Below are 27,804 nucleotides of genomic sequence, written 5' to 3' on the forward strand. Positions count from 1 at the left end.
GAGGAGCTACTGGCATTTCCATTTGGAGCCTGTATCAAGGCTAATGACTCAGGGCAGACCGCTGTGCCCGAGCGAGGCTCCTGCAGGTGGTCCTCACAGGAGAGGAGAGCTCCTGAGGAGAAGGAGGCCGTTTTTAATTGGACGCTGAATAACGGTATGACTACTTCACAGGGAGAGAATAGTGGGGAGGTCCTTTCAGTGGCAGAAGGCCAGTGTGTTCGTGTTCTATTCCAATTATTAAGACTGTTTGAAGGTGCACGTGGTTGTAAAAGGTTGAAAAGGAAACATGCATCATGGTTTTACAGAGCGATAATGTGGGATATTAAAATTATAAATAGCCAGGTCCAACTGGTGAATAATCACTGGGCTTTTTGGAACAGTGTTCATGTGCGAGTCCTTTGTTTGGGTTGCATCTTGTGCTCTTCCAACCTGTAGACGCACATGTGTGTGCACAAGCATACAACATACAACAACAACAACAACAACAAAGAAGCAACAGAAACAGATTACGAGCTCACGTGAGAACCCCTTGTTTGCATGTAGCTGCTCAACCAGACTCGTGAATTTAATAACTCTCCTTTCAGCTCTATTTTGGTCTAAACACTTTATTCACCAGCCAATCACTGACAGTGTCTGTGTGTTGTTTGGAGCTCTGACCGAAAAACAAGAGTAACTCAAAGCTCCATCAACAATGAGCTGAAATACACAACAACATGCTAATGTGATGCAACCTGCAGACATGTAGTTATGTGATTTATTGTCAAAATCACAGACTGTAAAGATGGACGACATGTTCCCACTTCCTGCTGCTTCCCAGGAAGGAAGCAGAAATAACCTGGATACTGGTGCTGCTGTGTTGATGATGATGATAATGTGACTTGGAGCCTGGGTCTGCACAGTAGCAATCACTGACACACGGCTCTGTCCAATCACGTCAGTCTCACCTGTCAATCACGATGTCTCAACCCGTTATTATAGCGTCCGGCGATCAGACATCAGGGCGACAACAACCTCCTTCAAATGACAGGTAGCAAAAACAGCATTTCTCTCAACCTCTCCTTCATCTGACAGGAAAAATAAATCTGAGTCCGAGATGCCGCTCCCCAGTATGAGCACATCAGCTGCTAATTGAGTCATTACTATTAGCAGAAACAAACAATTCTCTAATCACGATGAGATGAGATGAGACAATATCACAGGATGAGGGGGACGGTAGCTGCAGGATCAGAAACCTCTTGCAGTGGGTGGATAATATATGCCCGGCTATTCCCCCCCCCCCATGCAAATGTGGTCAAACCAATTCTCCCAGAGGTGGCGCGGTGCACAAGTGTGTGTGTCTGTGTGTGTGTGTGTGTGTGTGTGTGTGTGTGTGTGCAGAGCCCCAATCTTTCAGCTTATTAATTTCATATTTACCCAGTTATTTCCTAAATGTGTTGAGTGATGGAAGCGCGGCAGCCGGCAGCTCAGAGGTGCTTACAAGGCAGATGGATTTGAAAAGGTGAAAGTGAGCACCGAGTCAGAGGCAGGATTTCCATTCAACGTTGAAGGATCCTGTTTCTTTTATTATTCATGGAAAGAGAGAATTATCCCCGGGAAGCAGCGTGAGCGAACACGGGCGTCTCGCTGTGCCGCCTGCTCAGGACACTTGTCCTGTTCGGGGCTTTTGTGCCCTGCTCAAGGGCAGACTTTCTCAGGCAGGGAACAGTGCTTCTATTTATTTATTTTTCTATGCGTTTTCTTTTTGCTGGAGGGATTCGAACTGCAGGCCTCAGAGTCACGGAGCCTTTATCTGGACGTCATTCTGTACCTATCTGGGAGACCATGATTAGTGGCGTGTGTGTGGGGGGGGGGGGTCCCTGCAGAGAGATGAGCTGCCAATACTGTCACAGATTTGCATTTAAACTAATTTACACTCAGCTCAGTGTCTTAAGCAGATTGGACGTCAGGTGTTAGGGACACTTTGCTGACTCACAGCACATCTGGCAAGCTGCAGCACAGGTCCAGTGAAACACATGCAAACCCTGTCTTTATAGACTCTTCTGCAGCTTTCACACTCGTGACTCTGTGTCTCTAACCGGACCTTTTTGGTTTGTATGTTGTGTATTTTCTAGCCTGAAGCAACACGAGTCCACCAGCGCAGGCCCTTGATTTGCTTTAATGCAGAACAGTTTTCACTCTGAACTCCTGCAGATTTCAAGTTATGAAGATGAGTTGGAAGACGTACCCTGTTAAAGGGTTTTTAGTAGTTTTTCCTTACTCTTGCTGAGGGTTAAGGACAGAGGATGTCACACCCTGTTAAAGCCCTATGAGACAAATTGTAATTTGTGAATATGGGCTATGCAGATAAAATTTGATTGATTGATTGATTGATTGATTGAGTTCCAGATCTTTCGGCCCTAGAAGTGTTGTGAGGTGTCGTCTGTGATTATCTAATTTCTGAGCAACGGCAAAATATGTCTCATTCACAAGCTATTTAATAGTTATTAGATAATTTCTTTCTTCTTCTTCTTTGTTCTCCATTCTACTCTTTTATTTCCCGTCCTTTCTTTTTCCTCCCCCTGATCTCTGCTCTGTCGTCTTTGTGTGATCGGCAAACAGCTTCAGCCGAACTCCACCTCCTGGACTCGGACTCAGGGGAACAGGAAAACACCGACAGACGCGATCAGATTTTGTTTGTGTAAATACGACTCTAATGAATCATAAATGGATTCCATCCAGAAGTGAGACAGGAGGAGCGAGGGGGCACTTCTGATTCCATGTGATGAGTCAGTTAAAGATGTGTGGACGTGTGTGGAGCGCCAGGGGAATAAATGGGACGGCTGTTTATTATTTATTCTGCTCCTGAGATGAACCCTCTCAGGCATGCATATGAAAAAACTGCATGTTTACATCTTCACTGTGAACTGAATGTTGAGGCTTCTGCTTTATGCACACACACACACACACACACACACACACGCACACACACACACACACACACACACACGCACACTTTCATTCATCATCTTATTATTTTTAGAAACTCTTTAACACACATTTGCTCTTGAATAAGGAAGTCATCTCCCCACTCTCCACCCAAAGGTCCATCTAGCAGCTGCTCTGGAGCTTTCAGTCGTTTTTGCATGATCCTCGTTAGCAGATGGATTTCATCAACTGGTCGTGGAATCATATGCATTTATTTCAGGACTTCTCATCCATTTCAATAAACAGGGAACCAGTTCTCCAGCGGCAGCGGCTGGGAATCATCTCGGCTCAATCACAACAACAGTTCAGTTCAGGTCGTGTGTCCTGAGCCGAGCTTCACTGAACTTTGAATAAACATGTGAACGGCTCTTTGTGCAGCATCGGTGGCTTCGGGGTTTTCTGGCCTGAATCTATCTGCAGAGATTTATGATAAACAAACTCTTTATACTCACTCAACACAACAGTTATTCTGACCCTTGACCTTTGATCCACCACAAACTAGTGACTAGCAGGTTGCGTCTCTTCCCGTTAGCATCGCTCCCTCTCCCTGTGTTCATTTCATACAAGGCACCACTTTACCCCCCCCCCCCCCCCCCCCCCCCTGTGCTTATGGGTGTCGTGCATTTGATTGCTCTTCACTTACACAATTTTCCAGAAAACCAATTTGTTAGTTGTCAGCCCGAAGCCTCTTTGTTTCTTTTCTCATTATTTATCATGAAGCGATTTGTTCCTTTAAGAGTTTAAGGCCTCTTCTGTTGATATGTGCGAGAACTCTTCTTCCAGGGTAAACACGAAAAGTCGAAGTGAAGTAATTGGCTGCCGGTTGGACACCTCAGGTTTACCCGGGTCCTTCAAAGACCTAAATATTCTCAGAACAGAACCTCAGCGCGGACACGTGCGGCGCTGATTCGCTTTCATCTGCACCAACAAAGCGATTCTCCGTGGATAACAAGATTTGAGGGAAGAGTAAACATCATAAACAACAACGAGAGGTTTCGTAAAAAAAAAAAACTTAGCGCCGGGCAACACTCTGCTCCGGAGGCAGCGTGGCAAATAAAAAAAAATGGTTTTGATAAATCAATGCACAGCCTGTGTATTTAAAGGCCTCTGGATAAAATTAACAGCAGCTCACACAGCGATTCAAGCCAACTTGAGTCGCCAGCGGCTGTGTTCCCACCGCCTAATTGAAACCATTCCTTATTTACTCATCTCGACTAAGGGGATGAGAGAGCAAGCAAAGACGGTTTCATTTTCCACTTAATATCCACCGCCTCGTGAACCGTGCGCACACGCAACCGCTTCCCTCTGGGGGGGGGGGGGGGGGGTTTGTGTTGCTCCGGGACGAAGAGGGAACGCAGGAAAAAAAAAATCACAGATCACAGAAGGATTAATTCCATTTCCAGAGGCGTGCACTGGTGGAGGGAGGGTGAGGAGAGGGAGCAGGCAGGGGGGGGTGAGGAGAGGGAGGAGCAGAGGGGCGGGGGGGGGGGGACGGATACGTTTAAGCAGTTTGCAATGGCGACCTATTTCTTTGTGTTAATGTCTTCATGTCTTGTAACTTCTAAGGCTCCTGCGTTACGGCGCAATAGGACAGAGCGTGATTGAGAAAATGTTGTATTTTTAGCCCAAGTGCTCACTCACCCTGAGGGGACAGCTTCTTCTTCTCCTTCTTCATCTTGTTCTTCTTCTTGTTCTCCTCTGCTTCTTCAGTGGTTTCATAATGAACCTCTGGAATTGTATGCCTGGAAGGAAGAGTCGGGGATGAACTGAATCAGCTCCCTCTACATCTCAGTGGCGGCTGCTGATTGGCTGGTTGTGTTGCACTCTGCAAAGAATGAATGAAGGGGGCAACAGGGAGAGAAAGACAGTTTCCCTGCAAAATGATTTAGGTGAAAGGGATCTATCAGCGTAAATTGAATATAAAATAATTCTGCAGATCCGTGTGTGATAATCTTAGTTGTTGTTTTTCTTTATATTTAAAAACTTGACATTTACATCAGGAGCAGGTCCTCTCTACGGAGGCCGCCATGTTTTTTTAACAGTATCCCAGACAAAACAAAGTAAACACCTTTTTATGATGTTTTCACAGGTTCTCTAAATGAACCTGACTCTTTTCCATCAAGACCCATGAATTATTCTCCCTTTGTATCTGCGCCCAAACTGAGTAAATGACTCCATCCCTAATGTTTGAAGAGCAACATGTTGTTATCACAGGAGCTTGTTCGCTGTAAATCCATTTCTTTGTACCGAGTGTTTGTAATAAATTACACAGATGTGACACAGAGAGCACAGATCCATTAACATCAAACATACAACAACACCCTGATGTCAGACTGAGACCGACTGACCTGGATTTACCCCCCCGACGACCTCATGTTGACACAGCTTGAAATTATGAACAATTCTTGCAGGTTTTCATTCCATCATCATTATCGCCTTATTTACAGTGTGAAACACTTCGATTTTTCCCAGACTCCAGATGTACAACCCAGATGTTACGTTAGCTGGTGTCAGTCAGACCCGTGCGTCGCTCGCCCTCCAGGCCGACCTCCTGGTGAACTTCTCTGCTCGGACTCTTTCCCATAGATCCGAACCTTCGGCTCTGCATGGTTTCATTGACTCTAATTAGCCGCAGCCGCATTTCCCACGTCTTGTGACAGCTTGTACAGACAACCAGACCCCCCCTCCCTCCCTGGTCTCTCTCCCTCTCTCTCTCTCTCTCTCTGTCTCTCTCTCTCTCTCTCCCCCCTCTGCATCCAGCTCTTTGTCTTGGCGCTCTCCCACCCACCCCAGCTGTTTGGCCTGCAGTGAATGTCACCTCGTACAGTTTGGCCTCTGGGATCCCAGCCGCCACGAATCCAGGGCCAAGCGTCGTCCCGACCATCGTGTCTCTAACTTAACCTCTCTTCCCTCTCTTCCTCTCTTTTCTGACCTCTTCCTCCATCTTCCCCTCCCGTCTCCCTCCCACCATTAAGAGCTTTATTACCTTCTAATCTTATTTCTTCTATTCCTGGACCTGAACCGACCTCTGATTGGCTGATGTTGCCTCAAAGTGGTTGTTTGTGGCTCCTCGATGGTCCCATCCCCTTCAAAGGGAGACTGGGAGAATATCATGTGGAGAAAAAACCTTTTCACTCCAGCTCTATTTTTAAAACGTCCACTCGGTGATTGCAGCTCATTAATGTCGGGCCCTCTGTCCTCTCTACAGTCATGTTGAGCTCGGAGGAATCAAAGTAAGTGTCAGAATGTGGAGCGCTGCTGTGATACAGAAGCAATCAGCTCTGATTGGATTTTGATCCCGTCTTATTAACTCCCAGATTGAGGGGATGGAGCAAAACGCCTGATTCTAATTGCAAAAAAACAAACCGGGACTGAATCTCAAATCACCGTCGGTATCTGAATTGCAAATCTTTATGCAGCCTGATGAAAAACAGATGACAGACGACAAAAACAAACCATATTCAGAGATGTTTCTTTCTCGATGACTCTGGAACTGAAAGGTAAGATGATGTTGGAGAGCGGGAGAATATCGTCACTTCCTGTTTTGCTCTCGCGTCATTTCATCTGATCCTTGCAACTTAAGCATCAATGGGATATCTCAGGAGTTGTTTCTTCAAATTTGGCACAAACCATTGGTGGCCAGGGGTCAAAGGTCAAGGTCACTCCCCATTGTATCTGCCATATCAGGGGAAGTGATGAAGCTAAACCCAAGAAACCCTCTCTTCACTGCTCTGCTGCTGCACATATCATTTTATATCCACATGGTAAAATGTCACTTTCTCCAGAACATCGAAGACGAAAGCAGCTCAGCATTTTCCACCGAGCAGCACCATGCGTCCGTGTGAATCCCTCGAAAATAACAAACAGGATAAATCATTCTGCAAAACACAAACAGTTTGGTCTCACACTCGTCTCCTCTGTGTCCCTCAGGTGGGACGTCCACTCTGCATCTCTCGTCCGTGCGGGAGCTGCCCTGTCAGCTGCAGGAGCTCTACCAGCAGGGATTCGTCCTGGCGGCGGTACACCCGTTCGTCCACCCCTGTGGACCAGAATCCAACAGCCCGCCGCACCAGCTCTACCGGGCCATACTGGTCCGACTCAACGACGGGTAAGAGCCACAGCACTTTTGATATTTAACTGTTTAATTATGTTTATGTACTCACGTGGTATTTAAGAATCATAAACAAATATGTTACATGGCTCTCACTGTTTTTTTGGGGGGAGTAATCCTAGGTTGTGACCAGTAAAGGAAAACGTCCTTAATTAAAACTAATGTATTCTACTTAACAAAGGTGGGGGCCAGGTCATCGTCTTCCAGGGGCCCCAGATGTCTCAGCGAGGCCCCCGGGAACACGACCTTTGTTATCACAAGATGATGAAGCCATTACAGTCACTTAAGAAAAACCTGCTGAGATTACTAATGCACCTTAATTGGTGTCATTATGCAGAAAAAAACACGTCGTGGGAATCTGATCTTTCTTTAGCTTCCTGTGTATAATGGCACAAACTACTATTCTGGCTGGTTTGTAAGTGATTTTTAAGGTTTATAATATATCATAATTCAACATGTTTCCGGTCATCGAGTCATATTTCAAGTTCTTTCTATGGGGATACATGGAGGCAGAGATATTTTCCAGCTTGACATCCACCTCAGCCCAGGTTCATTTAACATTTCATATCAGTTGTTCAACCTTTCGCTTCAAAGCGTCTCAACATCTGCTCGCGGCCGGCGAGCTGTCCTGCGGGCAGCTGGACTGGATGTGAGTCAGCGATACTCTCAGTCCTGCATCTCCAGTCCCCTCAGTGCTCCGGCCAAAACCTGGCTGCATGGCCCAAAGCCACGGCCGCCCCCCCCCACCCTACATCTGCCCTCCAGCCCTGTGACCGAGCCCCCCCCCCCGGTGCTGGCAGCTGCAGGGGGTGGGTGTGCACTTCAGTGAACGGCACGGCGCCAACTGGGAGCGGCTCCAAGTGTGTTTGAAGGGCACGGAGGGGCAGTGATGGACAGCGGGGGGGGGGCTGGAGGTTGCTCCTCGTGTGGTCAGAATCCGTCTCCGTGGCCTTTGGGAAAAACCCAGAATGATTTGAAAGCCCCCAGAGGTCCTGAAACCTGATCTGCTTATTCAGCACCACGTACTGCTGAGTCACTTTAGGCGAAAACCACCACAGTCAAAAGGTTCGAAGCCCCAGTGGCTGATCTGTCTGCAGCTCTGACTCAGTGTGAGGGGGGGGGTAGCTCTCGACCTCTTGCAGCAGATGTAGTAGATCGCTGCATAAGTGAAAATACTTTAAGTATATTCAAAAGCAAGTACTACTATTAATCATGTAGAGAGGTTAATGTGGTACTTTTTACTTGAGAACGATGAGAACACTTGTACTTTTGCATGTGAAATGGTTCAGTACTTCCTCCAGTACTGTCCAGGGCATGGACGTGTGTGTGTGCTGAATGTGAGCGTGTGACGTATAATTGTTCTTATAAGATTTACACACTAACTTTGTTGTGTGAAGATTATGATTTATTTATATATATATAATTATATACTCATATGAATGTGGCATAAATCTCGTGACTGGAACTCCTTTGTCGATGTCAGGGCACATTTCTGAATAACGACAAACCATTCCCGTAATTTCCTCGGTGTCGAGCGTGAACATGACAACGCTGCCGCTAATCTACATTGACATTTCAGTCCGTTAGCTAACGCTCTCCCCCACAGTGACAGTGCATTAACAAAAAAACCAATACGCGATATTACAAGCAGCCGAGAGTGAGGAGTGTAATAATCAGAGCCGCTGATAGTTCTGCTTCAACCAGAGAGAAATCACGTTGAAAAAATTGACACTAAGAACATAAAATGAAAAAAGTAAAGACAGAATTAGTGTGAAAATGGATTTTTGTTGGTGTTGTTCTCAGAAAATGAAACGAGAAAGAAGCGTCAGATCCAGGAGGGAGACGAAGGACCACCAGGGGGAATTGAGATGAAGCTGAGATGAAATAAAACAAGATGAAACTTTTTTCGGGATCCCTGTGGGAGAGTTATAAAGGTTTCAAAGTAAAATATGATAACTTCAATGCAAGCAGGGCAGAAAACAAAAGCACGAAAGATAAGAGCGCTCGAAATAAAACCGTCAAAAAGGAAGGGAAGGAAATTAATTGGTCTGTACAAATGGATTCTGGGGATAATTGAAATTCCTGTGAGGGGGGAAAGCAAAACTTATGTCCTGAGGAAGATTTGTTTTCAGGTTAGAGCCGAGTGTCTAAACATTTCTGTGTCTGTTCCCACTGCTGGTGTTTGTTGGAGAAATTCCCCTCAGAAGAAAACGTGCTCGGCTTCTTCTTGTCTTACAGCGAGAGAAACAACTTCACCGCAGCGTGAGATCCTTCATCACAGGAGAAACATGACAACTTAATTTCAGACTTTCACTTTTATCCTTATTTACTGTAATTTTGCCGGAGTTGAGCGAAGCAAGGCGTTGGGATGTTTCCTGTTTACTGTCAGTCACCTGACGGCTGCGATTCAGACAGGAAAACTCTGTTCATCACGATCGGTTCATTTAAAGCTCAAGTTCAGATTTAAAAGATTTGAAAATATATATATTATTCCATTACATCAAGTCCTAAATAACAAAAGAAAACAGCTTAAGTAAAAGATTGTTGGAGTGTCTCTTAATGTTTCATTTTTAAATGAAGATCTGGTTAGATTTTGGCTTTTCAAACTACTTAGTTAAGGTTAAATTAAGATTGTGGTCATGATTAACTCATGATAATATGATGTAGCTAAAATAACACGTGCCTAAAACTATGCAAGATAGGATAGTGCAGGTTTTTGCATGTCAATATTTTTGACTTATGGAGAAATGCTTGATGATTACCTGATATTATATCAGCTTTACTGTTCTGTCCTCACATCTGCAACTTGTATTTTTAAATTTAATAATCTTTCATTTTTTTGGATCCAATACGTTTATATACAGGATCTTTCCTAAGATTATTTTCTACAGTGTTTACAGTGTTTGAACCGAAGCCAGTTGTTGACTTTGAGAACGGCTTCCATCAAATGATGGACGAGTTTTGAAATACGTTTTTGGATCAGTTTCTGTTTTCATCAAGTATAAGATATGACAACATCACATGATTAACCCTGACGAATCAGTATTCCACAAACAGGCTCCACTTCACATTCACCCTGTTTATTAATGAGTGAATTTGTCTTTTCTCATCCACACGGACCCTGAGGTGTTTTTATCAGCTGCTGTGGAGGCAGAGATGGGGGGGGGGGGGGGGGGACACACGCAACAGTGGCCATGGGCTCGACTCCTCTCCGAGTGTTTTAGGGTCTAGTGGAGTGGAGGTGTTTGATCCTGAGTGACAGTTTGACAGGAGAAGACGCTCGAGCAGGTATCACGACTCCGAGGTGTCATAAGAGAAATCTGTGGAGTTTTTGTTTTTTACTTTTGTTTACAAGTGAAAGAGCATTTTAAGTTTGGACATGGACTCTGGAAAGTGAAGCCAATGTGGAAACTGTTAAACTACGATTAAACGACCAGCATGGGGCAACTTCACTAGTTGTCAGAAAGTCTGCTTCTAGAAGTCTATGAGAGAATGACTCAACTTCTCACTGGATTTTTAAAGTCTCAATCTTTAGTTTCAAGTCGTTTTCATAACTGCATGATGTTCATTTTGTGAATTATTGTCCAGTTTTGAGTCAAATAAAAGAAAAAGCACTGATTGCATTTGGGCGTAGATACCGTGTGATTGACAGCTGTCACCATCCAATTGTGATGGACAAGACGACCACAGCGTTTCACAAACAAATGGGTGACATCACTCGTGTGCTATGTGTGTGTGAACGGTGTGAGATGGCAAAAGTGCTGCATATAGATGAGAATGTGTGCGTCAGTGGATGAATGGGACTTGTACTGAAAAGCACTTTTAGAGGTCGTTTGGACTTTAACGTATATATTTAAATTCAGTCCATTCATCAATTTAACCAGGAGAGTTTCGTGCTCATCCCCGTCTCGGAACTGAGTCCGATATTATCTTATTCCTGAAACGTGACTTTTACTTTTCCATAGATCCTTATAACTTTATTGTAAATGTGTAGACAAACTCTAGGACTGGGTTCCACCTATTGTGGGTCGAAAAAGCATTTTGGAAGGTCATGTAGTTGAAATGCCGAGCAGCTTATCTCGCTTCCCTCGCTGCAGATTGTTTCCATTAGTAATCACCTCCCATGCTGTTGTGTAGAACACCTCAGGTTCACTTTCCTCACGCACATACATTCGTCCGGACCGCGGAAATATTGATTCTGCATGAATAGGCTGCAGCTGAATGGATTGCATATCTTTTCTTCTTCTTTATTTAAGACACACTTGCCTTGCTCCGGAGAAAAAGACGCCTAGAGGTGCGGGGGGGGGAGGGAGAAATGAAAATCACAGCTAGGTGGAGAGAGCTGGGAAGACAGAAGGAGGCTGAATGGGATTTTTTTTTTTTAAAGGAGAGGGAGATATTGAGTGAAAAGGGCAGAGGAGAGTATGGTCCTTTCATGGCACTGGCCAAAAGCAGGGCCCGGGCTTTATCTCCGGGGTCTGTCACCGTGTAGACAGCTGCTCGCAGGGGAATCCACAATCTGCAAGGATAAAAAAAGGAAGGAAGAGAAATAAGACAAGCAAAGAGTCTCCTCTCCTGAGCCTTTTTGCTGTCAAGACCCTCGGAATCAAAGGGAGGCAGTTGTGGGGGGGTTCGCAGCGAATGGGACAGAACGCATGACAGCGAGCAGCCACTCATCCGTCCGTCCAAATACAACTTCTTTTCACGACTGTACGGAAAAAACAAAAAAATCCAGGTGGAGGAGCCAACTGGTGAACAGCCGCTGTAAACGCGTCTTAATTTAACATGCCCAGTCTGCGTGTGGACACAATCCCAGTGCCAGTCTCTACAGTATAAGCCTCAGAGTGAAGGGCTCAGCCAACAAGGCACTTAACACGGAGGGGTTGATGCTGCAGGAGCCCGTGCACAGTCTGGAACTACACAGAGGTTGTGTACGTACAGCGGCGTGTCATCTGTACGTGGTAAAACACTGTCACCCGCCTGACACATCCGGTTAAGTGGGTTATAACTTTAGAAAAACCTTTTGACGGCAATTTGTCACCGGCGGCGAACAAGAAGAAGAGGAAAAAAAAAAAAGAAACGGCACTGCGGACAGAATGGATTGGACCGTTTGAAAATCTTAAAATGTCAACTGTCAAATTCTCCCAGTGTTCAATTTGGTTTGCGATGGAATAGGGTTACAGTTCAGCAGGCAATGTCTGATGGGATATATTCATCATTATTGGGTAATTGCAAGGCGCTCCTGTGTGCTCAGGAAGAGAGATGGGCTGAGAGGGAGGAGACGGGTGGAGAGAGAGAGAGAGAGAGAGAGAGAGAGAGAGAGAGAGACGGAGAGGTGATGGAGATGGTGGAAAAAAATAAAGGTGCAGACTCCAAAAAAAACATTAGAGGGACTGGCTGTGGTGAAATTATTCATGAATGTGTGAAAATGGGACATAAGAGGAGTTGCTCTATGTTATTAATGCTCTCTGTCGTCAACGCGAAGGTGAGATATCTGACACAACTTTGATCCTGATTCCAAAAGAGCAGGAGTGAAATTAACAGTTTTTCACCAAAGTTCATTGACGACAATTTGAATAATTACATTCAGCTTCAGACTTTCTTCCTGGAGGAGAAGAAAAGAAAAGCTTTTATCAGATGAGTGCGATTCACCTCCTCTCAAGTCATTTTCTGAGGACGGGTGGCGTCAAGGTAATGATTTATAATGTTTTACCGGATGTGCACTTTTGTGTACTACGTCTGAAAATACATCTGATCCGACTCTTTGTCTCCAGTTCTGTGCATGAGAAGTGACGCACGTGGGATTTTCAGAACCCGTAAGAGAAGGAGCCGGTCGTTAGTGATGAAGTCTCTGAAAGCCCGTCTGATTAATGCCTTTGTGAGCTAATTGCAAGTCAGTAGGTGGTTGGTTCTCTGAGTATTGATGAAAATGACGTGACATTTGAACAGTTTCAAGGCTGAGTTAATTGTGCTTCTGTGTGTCAGTGTCGGTCAGTCCCGTCTGTTCGGTGTCAGCAGAAATATTTATAAAGAGCTGTGTCATTTCTTTACAGAGTTCTAGGTCTCCTGAGGATTCAGGTGAATTTATACCTGTGTCATGTTGGAATTTGGGGGTTTTTAGGCAAATATCTTGACATTTTTGGGATAGATTGGTGTGAAAATTCATAAATGATCCCGACAAGATAAATTCAAAGGGTCTGGAGATGCCTTGAATCTTTAGTGCCACCATGAGTTTTCACTTATTCTGTGAAATAATCTCATATTTCATGCTTTTCCATTCAGAACCATGATCAGATTCCTTTTTGTAAATAGCTTAGGTTTACAAAATTCCATTCCTGATACTGTTAAGTGCAGAATCACAGAGTTATTGTTGTAGATCCTTGGTCTTTAAAAAGTTAAAATCATAAAAACGATTTGTCTTCAACCCTAAAGAAAGTCAACTTCTAACTTTTGCACCGAATCTCAAAGTCTCCAGCGGTGGTCGTTAGCATGAGTGATGAGCAGACAAGGACAGGAGCAGCAGCCGTAGAAAATCAATTAACAGAAAGACCAAGATGAATTTCTCTAACAAGCAAACATCTCAAGATTCAAATCAAATCTTTTTTTTCATAGTTCCACTGTAAAGAAGAAACACAGTAATATGTCACCACGGTTCCTTTTCACGCCCCGATGAACACAAATTGGATGCGAGTTTACAAATGATGGAGCCGCCACACGGATGAAGCAGATCCCTAAGCAAGCCATTATCAGGTAGTGCACAGTCTCCATGTGAACGTTCATCTCCGGGGGGAGTGATTAGTCCAACACAAGATGTTCTACAGCGAAACAAAGCACCTGACCCATCTGTGAGCAGGCGAGAGGGGATGCAGGCTAGCAGGTGTATTCACCCAGGAGGGGGGGGCGCCAGGTGGGGGGGCGGACGGGCAGGGCGGGCATTTGACACCCGTCTAACCACGCGAGGCCTCCGAGGTTGACAGCCGGCGCCGCACGCTGCATTAAAAGTCACCGTCTCACACAGAGAAGATGGACTGCAGGTGATGCGGCTGCTATTTTTAACCCGAGGCCCCCCCCCCCCCCCCAGGGCCGAGTGCACCGTTTGAATGGTTGTGCTCCGGCAGCTCTCTCCTCCTCTGTGATGCTCTGCCAGCTGAAGTCTCCCTCCCTTCAGCTTCACTCCCCCAAAAAAGATTTATTCACCGTCTGAAAAGAGGTGACAACATCTCCGGGCTAAAAATATTTTTTTTTTACGGCAAATTATCACGTTTAAGTGCCAGATTTTAAATTAAAAATCCCTCTGTGAAGCACTGAATTACTTTCATTGTATTAGTAGATTATGAACGATGACTTTTAATTCCTCCCCCAAAATACATTCCTATCGTTATGAATCATTTTATTATCCTTTGAAGCTGCCTGTTCATTTGCAGCACACAGGGGTCGGGGGGGGGGTTGCACCTGCAGACCCCTGAACAGAGCTTTACCCAAACATGCTGTTTAAGGTCTATTGTGCAACTGTGATCATTTATAATGTGAGGGAAGTAAACGACTCTCAGCTGGAGTGTGTGAAGTCAGTCGGCCCGGCTCCTGCGACAGTGACGGACGCAAAGCGACGTGTGTCACTGAGTCAGGTGGAGTCAGGTGGAGTCAGGTGGAGTCAGGTGGAGTCAGGTGGAGTCAGGTGGAGTCAGGTGGAGTCAGGTGGTGATGATGAGGTTTTTGCTTCTGTTACTGGTGCAGTGATATGATATCAGGGTCATTAACTGTTCCCTGAAGACTGACAGAAAGACTCATTTTTGGATTTAGAGTAAATCACGCGATGACTTTCAAACTGTGGGATTCTGATTTACGAGGGGAAACGGTGTTTTCACTCATTTATTCAGACGGTGAAATGACAAATAAAGAACAATACAGATATATTCTGACAACGCAGACAGAAAGAAAGAAGGTGAGGCTCAACAGAGAGACACAGGGAGAAGATGTAAAGACGCTCACTTTGCTCTGGGGATCCCTGTGAGAGCAGCGTAGACGAGTCTTTGTCTACAGACTCGATCAGTTTGGGGAAAACTTTAAAGAGCCACTCCAGGGGCCTGGAGACTGCACTTTTTTTAAAGAGTGCACTTTTGTCAGGGAAAGCCTGTGTGACAAGCGAGCGGCTTAAAGTTTGAAAGATGGGTGTTAACCAGGCGGGGAGGGCTTAATGAAAGAGGCTATTGAGTTGCATCATGGGAAAAGCATGGACTCGTGTTTTTTGTCGGGACTAACAGTCGAGATAACTCCCCTGTGACATCGCTTTTAACCATTTAATTTCTAAATCCGTCTGGTGGAAGTTACCACGTGAACATGAAATGTGCATTTCATGCAAACAACAACAAATCAGAATCAGGTTTTACGGCAACATAAATATTATAATCACCAGGGACGGGATTGTGCAAGGTACAATTTACTTTGTCAATGATTTTCTTGAAAGCATTTTTTGAATTTCTTCCTTGCTGAGATGATGAGATTGATTTTTTTATATCCAAAGCTAAATATGTAGCAGCATAAAGGAGGGAAAACATTATCCACAGGTTAAATAAAACAAATTCAACCTCCAGTTCATCTAAAGAGCATTAACACAACATGTGCTTGTTTTCCATGGATCTTTCACACCCGCCTTGTTTGGTCTGCAGCTTTAGAGTTTTTAGTTTAGTCAGAACCAAAATTACAAGCTTTAAAGGTGCCTGAGACTCATGAAAAGCATTATTCTTTTCACTTTATTTAAAAAAAATATGCAACTACAATACCAGAATTGACAACACATATCAAGTATCGTTGAGTGAGTCATTTAAAAAACCTTTAATCTGTTGTTTAATTTGTACATTAGTACTTTCAGGACTCAAGACTTGTTTTCTTTCTATTTCCACAAGTTGTTAGTAGCTTATACACAAGCGGCTCAATCTGCATCCAGTGACAGTGGGAAACGAATCCCTGTGGTAATCCATTAGGGACAAACTCTTTGCGTGAAACTGGAAGGTGAAAAAACCGCCTGTCACACAGGCAGCGGCTTGCACGCATGATTCTTTTAGCCTCTTGCACATCAGGGTTCCGTGTAAAAGTCAGAGCTCACGCAGAGCACTTGCACACACAGCCCTGCACACAATCACTCACACACACACACATGCATTACTGTAGCTGTACGCACACTGAGGAAAAGGGTGTGTGAGGCTGCTTCTCCTTGTCAACAGGATGAGAAGCTGAGAGGTGGAAGCTGGGGCATTAGTCTCCCCGGGGCTCGCTCTGGGATTTCCTCCAGAGGACAGAATGGGGAAAATACAGCAGCATATAAATAGATTCTCCCGGCTCAAAAATACTGATGGCCTCAGCGAGGAGGGCTGAGGGAGGGGAAGGGGGCGGCTGCATTGAATTTCCTGCTCTCTGTTCTCTCCATGTGTTTGCTTTCATCCATGTGGATCTTTGTCTCACTTAAGTGTTTTATTGTATTTTCCCCCGCCTCCCACGGGGCACCACTAACATTAACAAAGCTTCGGGAGGCAGTGTAATTTGTTGATAGGGGGTTATTTTTGTATTATAGATTTGTGTGTGAATAGCAAACTGTTCACAGATGCTTTATGTTTGTTAATGTTATGATTTGAGGGGGTTTGTGAACGTGTGCGTGTTAATGCATGAACACCCTCGTGCATCCTGAGTCCAGCAGGCTGACAGGCTGAAAACTCATTGTCCTCTCTCCCCCGTCGTGGTGCCTGCAGGGCGGAGAGGAGCCAGCCGGCGTGCCCACCGTACAAACTGCAGCTGGAGGAGTGTCTGACCGCCGGGCAGGTGCCCACCCCCGAGCTCATCCAGGGCTACGTCAAGAAGGTAAGGGGCCGCTTTGCAAATGCCAAGCTGCAGGTTTTGTCAGTTTGTGCCCAGCTGGAAGCAGAGATGGAACAGAAAGGGAGGGGGGGCTGAGAGAGAGAGAGAGAGAGAGAGAGAGAGAGAGAGAGAGAGAGAGATGGATAGAGAGGGGGAGAGAGAAGTGGTAATTGTCTTTATAAATAAATGGCGAAATGTTGATTCTAACATCAAAAACTGAGTCAGAACATCTAAAGGAAGAACGTGTGTCTCTCAGGGCTCCATTGCCTCCGTGCAGAATATAAACTAAGTTGTTTCCCAAACTGAAATGTCTTTGTTCAGCGCGTCACCTCGTCTGAAGGTCCAGAGGAACACGATGTTTGTTTACATCTGGATTTCAGCTAATCCAGAAGGCTGCAGACGTTTAATCGCAGCTTGTCAGAGAACGCTAGGAGCGGCATGACAATAAAAGAATGTTTATTAAACTTAATTGCCACTTTAAACATAATAAAGAAAACTTAGGATTTGTATATTTTTGGCAGGTATGAATTAGTTGTTACTTTGAAGGTTGATTTTGTTGCTTCTGCTCCGTGTTGACTGGCTCCTTTCTGATCATTACATCTTTGAGGCTCAAAGCTCTTATTTGCTTGAGCCAGAGTAATAAACAGGATGTCACTTTGAGCTAAAAGCATAAACAGATCCCAGTCGTGTCAGAAATCCTGCATCTCAATCCCAAATTGATCCGATTTGTGTGAAACTCGCTGCACTTTATCATTATTTACACCAACTCACATCAGTCAAAGTCAGACAGGAGGTAGTGGACGGATCAGCAGAGGGTTTTTCAGAGTAAGAGTCTTGTGAAACCAACCTGTCAAAAATAATTTTTCCAAACGTCAGACTAAACCATAACACCCAGTTAGAAATTATAGACCCAAACTCAAAATGTGCTGTCCACCGAATATTGAGCAGAAATAGATTTAACTTGTTCCTGCACTTCACAGTTCACACCTTCCAGCTCACCTCTAAAGAACACGTTGCCCCTGCTGTAATGAAAGCGCCCCGGGAGGTAGTAGCAAGTCGGCTTGGATCCTTTTGAGTATTATACATATTCACACTGGGATAAGAGCCCCTCACCATTATAACAGGACTCTACCTCAGCTGATTATTCTTAATGTGATGTGACCTTATTCAGGTCTTGGGCCAGTCTGGGGTAAAAGAAGTGGAGTGGACCTGTGGAGACGTGTAATACAGCTCTTTAATTTCAGTGAAAGGGATAATACAGCAGTGTTGAAGTATTCCATTAGTCCAAAACTTATGAAAGTATAAGAAGCTAAATGTATTACGAAGAATGGCCTATTGGAGGGTGTTGAATTACTGATGCATTGATTTTAAATGCATTGCAACTCCAGATAAAACCAGCTCTAAATATTGTGTTTGTATTACATGCAACACAATTCATAACTGTAGATTTTTTTGTGTGTGTTTGCCTCACATCCCTCTTTTAAAAAAACACACATCTTATTTTGGGTCTAGAAAAGAGAAGATACACAAAAAATGAAGAAAAAAATGAAGAAAATACATTTTTAATAAACTTACAGAACTATTACATTGACTTGAGAAAGAGCTTTTTTTAGGCTTTTTCCAGATAACTTGCTAATCTATGAGTTGCAGATGGAAACAGCCAACTAGAAATATTTCCCTCTGAAATGAAGACAACTTATAAAGTTGCATAAAAGGAAAATGAAAGAGACGTCTGAGTACCTGAAAATTGGATTTGAGTACCTTACTTAACTAATCCAATTTTCCACCTGAGTTGGGTAATTCATATAATTGTAAAGTTTAGTTATTTTTAGTCCCATAATCCTGAAATCTCCCACAAATCATTTCAAAATCTGCCTCACAGACATCGTGGTGTGTGAGAATCTACTCCTGGCTTCATATAGAATTAAACATTTGCACGTATCACATTTTAAAATATACTATATTGCTCATTTGCAGTTCTCCCTGCAACGCATCTGAATGTATTTATGCAATACTCTAGTCTAATGGTTCTCTACCCTAATGGTTCAAGGCTAATCGCTAATTAGCAAACCAAATAGTTTTCTATATCATCCATAGAGGAGATGAAAGCATGAAAGATGTGAAATCCCAGCGTCCCCTGATCTGGAACTGACGCCACTGGTATGATGCTCTGATGTAGAAACCACAGCTCAGATGAAATACACCCTGACCCACCTTCCTCTCCCGTGTGTCACTCATGCTGCGTCACCGCGATTCAACCCTCCTGCCTAATCTGTGTGTTACCGACTGCTGCGCCGGCCTTTGAAGCCTCACTCCTGAACCTTTCTGTACGTTTTGCCCTTCGATTAGTCATGCAACCGCCGTCCTGTAGGACCTCATTACTGTTGGTTATCATTTTAATCTACTGAGCCGCTACAGGCCTGCTGGAGCTGGAAGAGGAGGAGGAGGAGGAGGAGGAGGAGGAGGAGGAGGAGGAGGAGGAGGAGGAGGAGGAAGAGGAGGGGGAGGCTAGGCTAGAAATCTATTAAAAAAGAAAGTGGACATGGATGAGTGGTGGAGGAGTGAGCGGAGAAGTCCATTCCCTTCCGCCCTCTCTTTCCGCTTCTGTTTCTCTCTCTTTCTTCATCGCCTGTTTCATCCCCTCATATTTTGTTTTCTCTCTCTCCACCACTGTCTCAATCTCCACATCCATCCCTCTGCCTCTCCTCCTGTCATCTCTTCCCTCGCTCTCCCTACGCCTTGCTTAATCTCTCTCTCCGGGGTTTTCATCTTGACCTTCAGACACCTTCTCCTGGTGCCACTTTAATAACTTACGGGGGGGAAATAGGAAATGTGGTCTCAAGTCAAAATTGAAATGGGCTTTTTTTATTTATTTTTTGCTCGCCACTGCGGGGCTGTTGATATTCATGCAGCAGAATGAGGGGAAGCAGCTTCCAGAATATTTTTTAATAAGTTTGTGCTCCGCATCATTTGGGTTAATGAACAGAAATTACGTGATGCAAAGTTTCATTTCCTGACCTCGAAACCTGGTTTTTCTGACCCGAGGTGGTTTCACTCTGAGCCGCACTAACTTGTGTGAGGATATGAGGAGTTCAGAAGAATACTAATTTGATTTTATCCTCCATTTATTCTATTATTCCCAGTTATGCATGAGGGACACGGCACTGTAACTAAGAACCAGTCTCACATATAGTCGACTCCTTAACATCCTTCAGATTCCCTTTAACTGGTGTCCTTAACTTTTTAATAAAACTTATCTAAATCCTCATCGTCATATATATATGTCAAATATAGCCTGTAAACATTTAATACACATGTTTGTGTAGCTTTAATCTTTCTGAGTTTAATCTAATATGTTTAAGTTACAAGAAAAACATAAAGTTTCATTATATTGAATATATTTAGTAATCAGCTTATTAGAGCCCAAAAGATTTATCACTTAGCTGGAAAAAACCCTGAAAAAAACTGTATTACAACTTTTATTCTGCATATTAAACAATGCAGACAAGATTTGTATTTATGCTTACATTTTATAACATGTTTATATTCCCAAAAATATTCGATGTACTTGGTTGTAATCGTGTTTTCTTCATTATTCAAAATTAAGTTGCTTAAACTGTAAAATATTAAGCCCCAGCTACTTTTATTTGTAATTATAGTTATATGACAAAATAATAGGAATCATTGACTACATTTTCTTATTTACATGTTGGCTGATATATCTTTATCAGAAAATGTTTAACTCCCTAAAAGATCAATATCATTCATGCTCTTTAACTAATAGTTTCAGCTCTATTTCTTTTTGTTTATTTCAGTAAAATGTTTACATGGAACTCACCTTATGTGAGATCTGATTAGTTTTGTTCATATGGTCAAACTGAGACTATTTGGTAATCGAATCCTTCTTCACTGATATAAACTCCTGTGTTGTTGCTGCTTTATTGACATCTGCCTCGATGCTGCTCTGTTGTCAAGATGTCAGGGGGAAAAAGAAAAGAAGAAATCAAGTGTGAATGTTTCTACTTTGTCATACAAGAGATTTAATGGAACGACAATCATAGTAATAATAAAATAATAATGGCACTAAAAATAAATCCAATCATTACAGCCCACTATTTGAATCTTCTGTGCCATCAACTGCAGAGACATTAGAGAGTCGGAGCCATTCATCTCCACCCGCGACCGCCTGCATTACCATTAAATGAGATACAACAGTTGCTTTCTTTTATCTCTGCAATTCCATTTCAACATATTGGTATGAGGAATATGAGGCGGAAGCACTCAGAGAGCATTCACTGATATTAAACAATATGGCTGCAAAAAACAACGTGGCTGTTTTCCAATTTAATTTCATAGTGAATAACCTGCGATTTGATTTGATTTTTATTCTCTTCCCTCACTGGGGAGACGTGCGCCCCCCCTCTGCTCGTGGGCCGGGGCAGAACTGGGAGAATGGCGTCATTAACATTCTCTGACAGTTAGAGTTTCAATGTCGCTTTGTGGCAGAATCCTAATATTGACAATAAAGTGCCAGATGACAATAAGACACAGAGAGAGAGAGAGAGAGAGAGAGAGAGAGAGAGAGAATGAAAAGTGGAGCGATGGATTTGGGATGCGGCCCGGGCCTGACGAGGGTCGCGGCCGCTCCGATCTAATCAGCAGCTGTGTGATTGGAGAATCTGCTGGAGGGGAACAAAAAGAAACGAGGAACAAATGAGATCGAACAGATGCAGAGGAGTCAACAATTCAATTTTTTGGGGATAACTGATGTTTAACTATTTCTGAAAGTTTGGGTTCAGTTTGATATCTCCTGGGAAATATGTTCCGCTTCAGAGATTCGTCTTTTGCATTTTTGGCATTTGCCCAAAGCCGGAATCTGATTGCAGCTGCAGCTTCACGACGGAAACAACAAACAATATAACCAATCAAATCAACTGAATCAACTAAAAATTATGTATTTTTATCTGCCTGTCAGTTTGACTAATCGTTTAGTGTCTAAAATGAAATGTTTGTTTGTTCCTCAAGATATATGAGAAGGAATATAAGAAAATATCCACATTTGAGAAGCTGAAAGAGAGATTTAAAAAAATGAAATGTATTGATTACATATAATTTATCTGATTAATTGTTTTAGCACTTATCAAATCATAAAGCAGCGTTTATCATTATTGTTCTAGCTTTGAAATTTTGTTTTTATTTCTTCCTCCCAACAGCAGATCCAGGATGCCGCTGACCAGGGGGTGAAGTTTATTGGATTTGTCCAGGAGCCCTACGGGGCCCCGTGCACCACCATCAGGGAACCAGACACCCCCTCCCTCTCCCTGCACTCCAGCCCCAGCTCGCTGCTCGGTTCCTTGGGCAGCTGCAGCCCCTCGAACCCCTCGAGTCCCACGAACCACGCAGAACCCGGAGCTGAGGCCAAGATGGCCGCGGACAAAGAGGGAGGCGGGGAACCCTCGTGCGAGGCCCTGGAAGGAGCTCCGAGCGGGGGGGAGAAGAATCACAGCGAGAACACTGGGAACCATTCGGGGAGCCGGGTGGGGGGGGAGGGCTCGCCTGCCACGTCTCCGATATCAGAGCTGGAGGTGGAGCTGAGGGAGGAGAACTCGCCGTGTCACAATAACAACAAAGACGGTGGCACAGAGACAAAGGAGCGACCGAGGTACCGGCAGCGGAGAGGCGACGGTGAGTGGTTTCAATGGTCACCATCATAAACTCAACCGAAAATTAAATTCTGCGAAGAAGGAATTAGGTTATTTGCATATATTTACAGACATGTTTTATTAATAAAATTTAATATTTCAGATTCTAAAGGTTCAGTTCACCCAAATAACCACTAGAGCTTTGCTGTTTTATGTGTCATGGATACTGAAACTCTATCTGTACAACCTGGATACAAACAGAGGAGTGAGACACAGCTCCTACAGTTAATCCACGAAAAATAAACTCAGCTGTTTTCAATGGAGATATATCTTGTGTATGACCCAGCTGGTCCCAGTGAGGTCAGTGGATTTCACCTCCGTCTGTGTCAGAGCGAGAAATCTCAACAGCAAATATCTCAAATCCTATTGTCTTCTTTCTGAAATGGCCAAACTGAGCCTTTAAAACAAAGCTGCAGCGGTCGTCCCCTGATGGGCGGGGCTGTAATTAAAGGTCAAATTTTCCGACTTTAAAACTTTACAAGACTCTTAATTCCGAATGACACGAGACAGGCGACTGGTACATCAGCTATCCCTGTGAATTAAACAGAGAGGCATAATGAGGAATAATAATTACGATAATTAAAGGTCAAAGCTTCCAGCTGTGAAGAACAATACGTAGCCTCTGCTCCGCTCTGTGCTCTGGATCTCAGGCACTGTTGTCCGAGCATCTTTAAGTAAACACAGGCTGCGTCATTACGACTGCGTTTTTTTTAAATTTGAAAACAAATAATCTCTTCTTTCGGAGTTTTAGAGAGATTAAAACTCTAGTGCTAACGATGCCCTATCACAACTGCTTGCTCATTGGCTCTTTCCCGTCTCTTTCTCTGATTCGTCCGGCTCCTGTCACATGACTCCTGACAGCCATCATTAATCAATCACAGGCTTAACCGACCCTTTTATCTTAAATTCTGCATTTTACAACAATACAACCTTTAACGTGCGTAGTGGACGAGCTAGTATTCACATATTTCCTGTTTACACCAGCACGCAGGTGTGTGTTTATTTATTACAGTGATTAAAACTGATCTTGAGCCATAGTTGGAAAAACGCTGTACGAGTTTTGCGTTGCGTGTTTGAACACATTCACACCTGTGAGCGTCCTCATCAAACCACAATCAGCTGCTGGTCCCAGACAAGACATCACAGTTGGGGGATGAAATCCCTTGCTCAAGGGCATCACTACAAACGGTAGCTTCTCTAGTCGCACATTCAGAGAGTCCCAGTGACAGCCTCTAATCGTGAGCCAATATCTTTCTAGATATCAGTGTGACGGTGCTTCGTTTGAAGCGTTTGTACCTTTTGACTGAAGAACCGCGTGGTGCCGCAGATCCCTCTCGAAACACTTGGCAACTGAGGAGGTGTCATTTCCCGCTATTGCCTCAATCTTACACAACAATGTGCCGCCTTGGGATATAATCCTCTTTATCCGATACACAGAAAGAATCATATTATAGCTGCGGTGCATTAGAATTCACACTAACAGCTGATGAGGCAGGGAGTCTGTGAAATTCACCACAAACGCTTTTTGCCGGGTTATTTTGTATTTCTTCAGGAATCTGCAGAATTCACGGCCTCGCCTGTTGTCTTCCCAGAAACCAGCGGTACACAGCTTCACCTCTATGACTTATTCATGATAGCACCGGTGTCGAAATTAGCTCAGACATTTATAGTTTCAACTTTATTCGAGCATTTCGGATTAACAGATGGAGACGCCCACCACCCTCCTCCTCCTCCTCCTGCTCCTCTCTGGTCCTCACACAAAAACTATTTGTGATGTGTTTCGGGGGAAATGTGCAAACTGTGCATTAGACACACGTCCCAGTGGGAGTGTTAACGTCTGTGTTTGTGTGTGTGTGTGTCTGTGTGTGTGTGTGTGTGTGTGTGTGCACCTTATGTACAGTTTGTAATGCGATTAGGTTCAAAACACCTAATACTCGGTGATGCATAATGACTGTCGTCTTCGGTGCTGTGTGCGCTTTGTGCTTCTGGTTGCGTCCTCATATATATATGCATATAACTGTGGTAACACACATTTGGCATCACCGCAGACCACAGCCCACTGGTCCATCTGGGCCTCCCTACAGTGCGTTTTGCAGTGAGATAATCCCCCATCGCCTCGTCCTCTACCTCCCTCGGCTTCGCAGCTCCCTTCTCAACCCCCCACCTCCACCGCCCCCGAATGGCTCTGACAACGCCAGCAGCAGCGGAGTGGCAGCCAGCCGGGGCGGTAAGGTAGCCTGCCAAGCTGCCATGTCCCTCTCTGCTAATGCCCAGTCTGCCGAGGAGGCCCGGGAGTCTCGGACGCTGCCGGCTTGTCCGCGCTAATCCTCAGATCTGGAGGTGGACGCTCGTTCGAGTGCTGGCAGCCGAGCCGGCGAAAGTCTGCGGCTCTCTTGATAAAGGAACACCATCGCAGAGACCGTGGCCCCGGATAGAAACTGAGCCCTTAAGTGTGGGGACTGAAACGCTTGGGCGGTTGGCGGAGGAGGGATTCTGTGTGGCGGAGCAAATCAAAAGTGAAGCACGGTTGTAGAAGCCGTTCAAGTGAGTCTGGATAAGACGATTCTGTCTTATAAAAGTTAAAACCAATTTGCATGAGCGAAGAAAGAAAAAAGCATTTGTCGGAAATGAAATGCCAAGTGGATTATTTGTTTATGAAGATAGAGAGGAAACGTTTGGACTGAAACTACTAAAGCATGAGAATCACTTGTGTGGTTATGTTTAGACAAGTCAAAGCACATAGATCAGAGTCAGTGAGAGGTTGAACTATAAGATCGAACACATTGACCTTTTCAATATGTAAGTTAAACCACATCTGCCCTAATCATGACCAAAGGTTTCAGCTGCTGCCTTTGTTTTATACGCCCAAGTGTCCAGTCTGTCCTTTTCTATTATTTCCTTTTCTAAAAGAGTGAGATCTTTACGTTTTAAAGCAGGAGTTATTGATTTCACATTCAGATTTTCTTATACTTTCACTTTCTTATGTATGTGCATTTGCTTTTCTTCTTTGAGAGTCTTGTATGGGCGGTTACTTTAGGTCTCATGCACTTCCCCCCAACCGCACAAATTTATTTACACACTCAACTGACACACCCACAAAAGAGCTGAAGCTTTTTGAGTGCAAGCGCAGGGTTCAGAGTGAAAGCGTAGAAAAATCAAAACCTGAAATTAATCAAGTCTTGCTCTCAAGACGCTCTTAACCATGAGAAGCTCAACCGAACATCTAATAAAAGGGGATATTGATGCACAATCAACATTCACAGATGCCGGGGGAAGTCTCTTCACACCACTACAAACCTTTAAGCGTCAAACAAACTGCACAACATGAAGTAAAGACTTTTTTATCTCAGAAATAATCCTGACATGCATCAGTCTGAAGTCGTGGTCAGTTTGCCAGAGGAGTCTTTTTCAGCCGCTCGCTCTCTATCCTGGAGATCAGTGTTATCTCTGCTCAGATGGGATCAGTGTCCAGCTCCTCAGATTAGAAGAATTTAAACCGACATTGAAATGATGACATGTCACGTTGGAACGCCACATCGCCAAGATCGCGTCGAGCCGGCGACCTCGTCAGTTGGACGCCCGAGCTGCTGTCAGATCAGCCTTTTGATGCAACTCGCTTCCAACCTCCTCACGAAGCTCGTTCTCTCGCTGGCCCGGCGGCTCCATCGACTACAAGCGTCGGGTCAGCTGCACAGACTCTATTCTCCGAGGCTTAGCAGGTCGTCTGTTGATGTAATGAATTCACGTGATGAGGTTCAAAGCACTTGCATGCTCGCTTGTGTGTGTGTGAGAGAGAGTGTGTGTGTGTCTGTGTCTGTGTGTGTCTGTGCGTGTGTGCGTGTATGGAAGTAGATCTATAAATATTAATTAATTGGGGCATTAAGTAAGATTTTACTTCCAGGCCTGTAATAATTCTCGGAAACATTAATAAAGTCATTGATTAGGAACAATGAATTTGCCGTAAGGTGACATTTATGGCCTTAATATCTTGTTCTTGCTATAAACGCCAAAAAAAGTGAATAACACCATCGTCTTATTGCCCCTTTTTAATGGTGAATTATCACCTCTCCTCCAGATCTTGGCTCTGGAGAGTTTAAATATATATTTTTTTATATATATAATCTTTGCATATCATATGCAGACCGCTCTGGCACGAGTGGTGACCTTGAGCAGGAAGATTTATTTTAGAGATTTACGTTGTTTTGTCATGGAGCTCATAAAAGACCCACTATAAGTTCACCTTATGTTCTTCTTCATCATTAAATATCAGCTCATCTGTATTTTTTTTTATAGTTTTAGATATAGAGTTATTGATCTAAAGCATCTAAAACATGAACATGAAACTGGTTTTAAATCCAGAGTCACACAGGGAGGAGACAGTGAACCAGCAACCTTGTTATTATTTTGCAGAAAATCTCCTCATCCACCCGGAGGTTGAGGCCTCGGGGCAAAGATGGCAGCTACATGCTTTCCTCTTCGGTGAAGAATCTTACAAACAGTCGCCTGGATCATTTAATAATTTGATTTACTCCAAAACTCTCACGTGTGCAAAACCAAGTGCAGCAAGCCAGCTCATATTGAATTGTCTTATTTCTTTGTCTTTAGGGGTTTTATTATACTGTCACTTTAATTAGAACAGTTTATACCCTTGTAATTACCTCAGAGGTTATATCCTTTGGTTGGTTTGTTTATAAGGAAGATTATGCAGAAACTCACGGGCGGATTACCAGCGTTTTCTACACTTTCACCGGTGTCCTTGGGAATAATTTGTGGATCCTCTGGTTTAAGGGACTGATATTTATGAGCATGGGAAATATGGTGCGGCTTGAACTTAAGGGAACTGTTGGGCTTTGGTGGAGAACAATCACTGACTCCTATTTGAAATGAAAACATTGTTAGTTTGCAGTGTGGCACGTGCTCTTCTCTCCATTATGATGCACTGCACCAATGCAACTGGCCAATCACAGCCCACCCTGAAACAAAAGAGGTCAAGGTAACTTTGAGGTAAACTCAGGGAATCTTTGAGGTTTTTCATTTTCACTTTGTAATTCGTCTCAGGTTCAAAATATCTGCACATCAAGCGACAGATGTCCATGGAAAGTATTTTTGAAATACTTCTGAATACCAGATAAACACACGGCTCCAGTTTCACTTCCTAGTATTTTAGTATGTGTCCAG

At 44.0% G+C, this 27,804-nt stretch overlaps 1 protein-coding gene across 1 annotated transcript in view; it reads left to right on the forward strand.

The window, feature by feature from the left end:
* LOC128450103 (raftlin) overlaps positions 1-27,804 on the forward strand; it is a 93,959-nt gene that overhangs the window by 30,710 nt on the left and 35,445 nt on the right. The window contains exons 3-5 of the mRNA XM_053433559.1: positions 6,895-7,072; positions 16,819-16,927; positions 22,138-22,609. Coding sequence (XP_053289534.1) covers positions 6,895-7,072; positions 16,819-16,927; positions 22,138-22,609 — 759 coding nt within the window. The remainder of the gene's footprint in view (positions 1-6,894; positions 7,073-16,818; positions 16,928-22,137; positions 22,610-27,804) is intronic.

This window comes from Pleuronectes platessa, chromosome 10 (assembly GCF_947347685.1).
Source record: "Pleuronectes platessa chromosome 10, fPlePla1.1, whole genome shotgun sequence".
NCBI classification, from domain to species: Eukaryota; Metazoa; Chordata; class Actinopteri; order Pleuronectiformes; family Pleuronectidae; genus Pleuronectes; species Pleuronectes platessa.